Source organism: Cryphonectria parasitica (genome assembly GCF_011745365.1).
Source record: "Cryphonectria parasitica EP155 unplaced genomic scaffold M406scaffold_2, whole genome shotgun sequence".
Taxonomy (NCBI): domain Eukaryota; kingdom Fungi; phylum Ascomycota; class Sordariomycetes; order Diaporthales; family Cryphonectriaceae; genus Cryphonectria; species Cryphonectria parasitica.
Genome location: NW_024468910.1, coordinates 5,519,796 through 5,526,234, shown reverse-complemented (window position 1 = coordinate 5,526,234; position 6,439 = coordinate 5,519,796). Strand labels below are relative to the sequence as shown.

At 51.4% G+C, this 6,439-nt stretch overlaps 2 protein-coding genes across 2 annotated transcripts; both read right to left on the bottom strand.

Annotated features, from left to right (window-relative positions):
- Nucleotides 1–1,186: 1,186 nt before the first annotated feature.
- Nucleotides 1,187–3,979, bottom strand: M406DRAFT_327762 (P-loop containing nucleoside triphosphate hydrolase protein; the record flags this gene model as incomplete). Its single annotated transcript, XM_040920250.1, has 5 exons — nucleotides 1,187–1,309; nucleotides 1,382–1,809; nucleotides 1,843–2,846; nucleotides 2,913–3,513; nucleotides 3,661–3,979. 5 exons carry the CDS (start codon nucleotides 3,977–3,979, stop codon nucleotides 1,187–1,189), a joined length of 2,475 nt encoding a protein of 824 aa, XP_040780353.1.
- A 285-nt stretch (nucleotides 3,980–4,264) lies between these two features.
- Nucleotides 4,265–5,938, bottom strand: M406DRAFT_327761 (uncharacterized protein; the record flags this gene model as incomplete). The annotated part of the gene is made up of 3 exons (XM_040920249.1): nucleotides 4,265–4,482; nucleotides 4,602–4,623; nucleotides 4,724–5,938. The coding sequence occupies 3 exons, from the start codon at nucleotides 5,936–5,938 to the stop codon at nucleotides 4,265–4,267; spliced, it is 1,455 nt and encodes a 484-aa protein (XP_040780352.1).
- Between the last annotated feature and the right edge of the window lie 501 nt (nucleotides 5,939–6,439).

The following is a 6,439-nucleotide window of genomic DNA, read 5'->3' as shown; positions in this document are numbered from 1 at the left end:
TTCTTTTTCTTCTTTTTTTCTTTTACTTTCTTTTCTTTTTTCCTTTTTTTTCCTTTTTTCTTTTCTTTATATATTCTTTTAGCTTTTTCTATCTCCTTTCTTTCCTTTTTTCGCCTTATTTCTTGCTTTCTCTTTCTGCTTTATATATTTCTTTTTTTTCTATTTTCTAGCTTTTTCTATTCTGCTTTTTAAGCTTTTTTTGCTTTAATATTCCTTTACTCTCTTATCTTTTCTTGCTTTTTTTTTATTCTTTTTATTTCTCTTCTTTCTTATAATTTTTTAAATAATAATATCTATTTTCCTCTATTAATCTTTTCTCTTTTTTTTAATTAAATATTTTGCTTTGCTTATTTATTATTTCTATTTTTTTTTATTTTCTTTTTTGATTTTTTTTTAATATTTTATTTTTTTTCTATTTCTTTTTTTATTTTTTAATTCTTAGTTTTTATATTATATTTTTCATAATTATCTTATTTTCTTTATTTCTTTTTATAAAAATTTATATAAACTTTTCTATTTATATATTTCTTATTTTATATATATTTTTTAGCTTTTTTCTAAAAGCTTATCTTTTTTATTAAATACTTTTATTCAAATTAAACTTATTTCTAAATTATTATATTTTATTATTTTATTATATAGTTTATAATAATATATAAATATATAAATAATATTCTATAATTATAATATTAGAATTTTCTTCTAGTATATTTTATTACTAATATCTATATAATCTTCTCTTTATTATAAATAATTTTATTTTCTATCTTATAAATTCTCTAGCTTTTATTTCATAATAAAAATAAAGCTTTTTTATTCTATATATATTATACAAAGCTTGCTTTTCAATCTAGCTTTATTCTTTTATTTACTTATTTTCTTTATTAAATAATAATATTATCTTATTTCTAATCTCTTCTTTCTCTTTCTTTTCTTCTGCATTCTTGCCTTTTCAGATTATATCTTAATTCTCTCCTTACTTTATACCTATACTTATATACATATATACACACATATACATATATATATATATATTTATTCTATATACAGCGCATCCTCTTTTTCTCAGCCTCTCTCCGTCGCTCTGCCCCGAGCTGACTTTCCCTGCTGGCTGTGATTACTTTCTGTTCTGTATCGCTCTCCCAGCCCAGCCTGCACCGTTCCGCCCCGAACCAATTTTCTTTCTCTACTCTTCATAACTATCTTTCATCTTGCACTGCCTCCGCAGCTCGCCCCGCCACAAACCGGCCTTCTTGCTCTGATGGAGCCCTAGTTGCACATAGCCTGCGCTGAACAACCACCAGCTAGCCTGCAATTCCCGGGTCTCCTATCTCTCTATCTATGAAAACCAGTATTGCCCCTTATTATACGCCTTCCATACCATCTCCTCCCATAATGCTAGCGCATTCGTCCTCTTTATCCCATGAAACCAACAGCTCCTGCCCAGCCACACATAAAATGCCTCGCGGTCCCGCAGATCCACCCCAAACCTCTCCCGGGCCAATATGCGCACCCATATCCACCGGCAGCCCGCCAGCACCACCGCTAGCACCTTATCCAGATCCGCGCACCTGCCCTCCTGCCCGCCCTCGCACCTCTCCTCGCACCAGTCCAGCGGGAGCTTACACTGGAAGCAGCACGCCAGCGCCTCGAACCGAACCCTCTTGCAGGCCTCTCTGTAGCCCTCCTCCTTCCCCTCCTCCTCCTCTCCCTCCTCCTCCTCCTCCTCCTCCTCCTCCTCGCCCGCCTTGTGGTCCTCCTCTGTACACCCATGCTGCTGCCGCGCCTCCATCTGCCCTAGCCGCAGCCCTCAATAATGGCGCCGCATATAGCATGCAGCACACTCGCCTGCCACCTCGTCAAGCCACCGCAGCAGCAGCCGCACTCGCCTGCCCTCCTCGAGCCCATATGCCTTCCAGATCTGGCCCCCTCCAGCCCTGCTGCGCCGCCTGCTGTCCTCGCCCGCCGCCGCCCCCTGTTCCTTCTGGCACTGGTCACACTGCTCGGCCCCATCGAGATCCTGGCACCCTTCCCCGCCGACCCCATCCATAAACGCGGCCAGCACCGCCCGCCAGCACCCTGTGATCGATACAAACTGCTCCATCTGCAGCTGGTTGTTCTCCTCCACAAAGCCTGCGTGCTCATTCCTCCGCCCTGGCTGCCCGTTGTAGACAATCACTGATTCCACCACCTCGCCCGCCCGCCGCCCGCCCCGCCCTGTCTGCTGCACAAAGTCCACCAGCCCGTACGGGAGCTCCATGTGCACCACCGCCACGATGCCCTCGATATCCACCCCTGTCCCGAGCCCGGTGGTAGCGGTGATCCACCGGTGCGGCCCCTGGCCGGCGGCCCATGCTTCGCACGCCGCCCGCCGCTCCTCCTCGCTCATCCCGCTGTGGTGGAAGCTGCAGCCCAGCTCCTCGGCCACAGCTGTGCACTGCTGTCTCAACCGGCAGTAGACCACCCCCTTCTGGTTGCCTGTCATCTCCCTCCTGAGCTGCTGTGCTATCTCGACTGTTTGCTCCTGGACTGCGCCTCGCCCTCCCTGCACCAGCTCAACACGGTACCGGCAGTTGGCCTTGGTGATCCTGGCCCGCACAGCAACGGCATCCTGCGCGAGCATCTCCTCCCGGAACCAGCTCTCCAGCACCGGCAGCAGCGTGGCCGTCAGCAGCACCATCGGGCATCCGAACCGCCGCAAGCTCTTCAGCTCGCCCAGCTGCGCCCGGTAGCTGATATCTGTGATCGCTGTATGGCACTCGTCCACGAAGATCCGCTGCAGCAGCCCTGCGAGCAGCAGCCCGTCTGCATATGCCGTGAACTCGGCTGTAGACACCAAGTCGGCGCTGGCCACCACCATCCGGGCCGCGCGCAGCAGCCCATCCCGCCCTGTGCTGAGCGATAGTCAGTACCGGATGCAATCTACGCTCATAGCAACAGCCCGCGCCACCAGATCCTCCATCAGCGCTACAAACAGCACAACTACAATGCTCGTCCCGCTGTCGGCCAGCACCGCTGGCACCATAAACAGCAAGCTCTTGCCCGCCCCGGTCGGAAGCACGCAGATGGCTGTCCCGTCGGGCCCGAGCTGCATGATCGTCCGCATGCTCTCGGCCTGCTCGCTGAACTTCCACGCCGCCTCAGGCCCCAGCAGCGTTCGCAGCCCTGCTGTAATCTCAGCATCCGTATCCATCCGCCTAGCAGCAGCTGTAGTCTTTGCCTGCTTGCGCTCTGCTGCTGCGGGCGCCTTTGCCTCCTCCAGCGCTGCACTTTTTCGCTTTTTCCCTAGTTGCACCACTTCTTCTATCCTCCCCCTTTCCTTCTTCTCTCCCCTGCCTTCTAGAAACTGGTACCACAGCCTGCTGACGGCCCGGAACGTCGCCACCATCTCCGGCTGCAGCCTGCCCAGAAACCCGATATGCACTGCATAATGCTGCCGAGCAATCTTAGTGCTGTGCATAGCCTGCAAATCCCATACGATATTCCAGCTTCCTCCAACATCCACCAGCTCGCCTGTCAGCGGGTCCACATCTATATTATCATCCTCATCCACCTCTTCTATCTATGCTTCCGCCTGCTGCATCGCAAGCTCTCGGATCCGCTGCCCCATCTCGATAGCAATCAGCCAATAGCGAGCTATGCTCATCCGGACCCCCGTACCAGCCTGCATCACTCGTGCTAGCAGTACGCTGAGCCGGTCTGTATTCCATCTCCTTGAATCGCCATCAGCCCACATATACTCGAGCTGCTTGCCCTGCAGCTCTATCAGCTTGTATTCGTGCCGCAGCATTCCCTCGCCCGGCAGCAGCCATGCAATATATGCGACAACCATCCGCCCGACCTGATCCAGCAAGAAGCAGGCCACCTTGCGCCCGTAGTTGCAGAGCGCCTTCATCTTATCGCAGTCTGTCACCAGCATCACCTGGCTGTCCAGCACAAACACGTTGCAGATCAGCTGCCACGAATCGCTGTACTGCATGGTCATCAGCTCCGGCCCGCGCCCTGGCTGCCCGCCCCAGATATGCACGAGCAGCAGCAATGCCTCTCGGAACAGCCGCAGCTAGCGGAGCCACTTCTTCACCCCGGCCTGCTTCCACCGGTTCCGTGCTGCATCCCAGACAGATAGTCCGATCAGCTGCATCACCTTGCCTGGCCCTGCCTCCAGCCATCTGTTCTTCGCATTTGTTACAAATGACTGGCCTGCGCCGAGCCGCATTATGCTGTCAGCAATCCGCTCCATAGCCAGCTCCCGGCGCGCCTGCGCTCATGTGCCGGCCAGCAGCCTGTCCAGCAGCGCCTCTGCATCTGCCACCAGCTTGCATGCTGTCTGCTGGAAGTCCTGCACCGCGATCTGCTCTCCGTTGTGAAAAAGCGTCTGCTGGTCTTCGGACCACCGCACGGATGCTTGCCCGCTTATCTGCTGCCGCCAGCCCTTGCCATACGCCATCCACCCGATAATAGTGCTGATGATTGTATATGTGCCTGTGAACATCCATTTAGCAAGCTCCTTTTCGAATAGAAGCACAGCTTCTATGCTGACCTCCTCCCGCTCTCTTAGCTGTATCTCGAAGCTAGCTTCCAGAAAGAACAGCCATGCCCACCATAGTATAGCTGCAAGCATACCTGTATACAGATGTAGTTCTATATAGCCTGCTGGTAATTTCTTAATGCCTAGTGCTGCACAAAAGCAGAGCAGCGGATTCGCATAGATTCTGCTGCTTACATGCTGCTTGATAGAAGCCACCACAAACAAGAAGACAGCTCGGTCGAGCGCGCCGGTCGGCTGGCTCCCGCCTTCTCTGCCCCTCTCGCTCTCCTCCTCCTCCTCCTCCTCCTCCTCCTCCTCCTCGCTGTCCTCCTCGCTTTCTTCGCCCTCTTTGCCCCAGTTGCTGCTGTAGCCGCTGTCCTGGCTGCTGCTGCTGCTGCTCTCCAGCGCCTCGAGCTCGTATGCCACATCCCCCAGCAAGCTCCACTGCTCATCAGTAAAGCTGATAGCCCACTGCTCAAATGCCTTATCGCGCCCTGCATAATATGCCCGCAAGCAGAAGCCCAAGTAGCGCTGCCCAACGAGCCGGTATTTGGCCATCGATGCCTCCTGGCCTTTGCGTTCAAATGGCATCCCGTTTGGCGCCGCCGTGGAGATGCTGGCCAGCCACCGCAGCGCATTGGCCGGAACGCTGTCCAGCCGCCAGCAGCACCTGTCCACCTCGCAATCAAAGCTTTCTGCTAGCCTGACCAGCCGCGCCCGCGCCCGGAGTGCCTCCTCGTCTGCCTCCTGTGCCGCCCTGCCGCCCGCTGCTGGTGCCTTCACCCACTCGACAGCCCTGTGAATATCGAGCTTATCCCGCGAGCCGAAATGCCATACCCAGCCTAGCCTCTTCACCCATGCCGAGTCCCGATCGATCCCCTCCTCCGTATCGCCCTTGCAGAGCCGTGCTTCATCCTCTTCTTTGCGCTCTGCTATATAGTTCGCAATTATCTTCTCCAGCATGCTGTCTCCAGCAGCCTGCTTCTCTCTATCGCTGTGATAGCCTGCTCCCTGAACAGCCCAGTAGCGCACATACTTTCGCTGCGAGCATATCCATAACTGCAGCTGTGCTTTTTTCCAGCCCGGCTCTGTTGCTGCATAGCCAGCTGTCCTCCAGTGCCGCGTCATATTATCTCTGGCGATCGTCAGAAAGCAGCATTGTATGCAGCGGAAGCCATGCAGCAGCGGCAGCCCTTGAACTGGCTTTGATCTCTCGGCCGGAATATCAGTAGTAAGCGGATCCTGCAGCTCCATTGTGCTGTAATAGTCCACGATATCCCTTAGTAGCTGCCCTTTGATCTTGTGAGCGCGGAAGTGGCCTTCGATGCTATTTCCCGGGCGGACAGCATTATTGCATAAGCGGCAGAGCAGTATCTGGTATTCTTCGTTTAACTCGACCGTTTCCTCCATTCTGTCTTTTGCTTTGTATCTGTTTGACCTGGTTTTCTTCTGCTCTGGATAGCTAGCTATGATAGAACATTCTCTATTTCTTTTCTGTCGTCGTATTAATCGCGAACCCTCGTCGCGAACCCTCGTCGCAAACCCTTGTCGCGAATCCCTGTCGCGAACCCTGGGGTTGGAGTAACGGGAACCCACCCTAGAAAGTATCAGCCAATCAGGAGCTCGGCTTGGCCCAACACAATATAGCCCGAAAGCTCGGGCCACATTTTCGGTTTTGTATGAGCGATTTGGCCCAAATCGCCGGAGAATAATGCCTAGGGAAGAGCTAGCTAGAGATACTAGATAAGAAGAGCGCTTATCTTGCGCAGCAAGTATCAGTGAATAATCTTAAGCTAATCAGATGCTTAATAGCTCTTGTAATAAAAAATAATAAAACAGACTAGCTTATTATAAAGAAAGATATTTCGAAGGCTTCCATATGCTGAGTTTTCTAATCGGAGCTCAAGGATC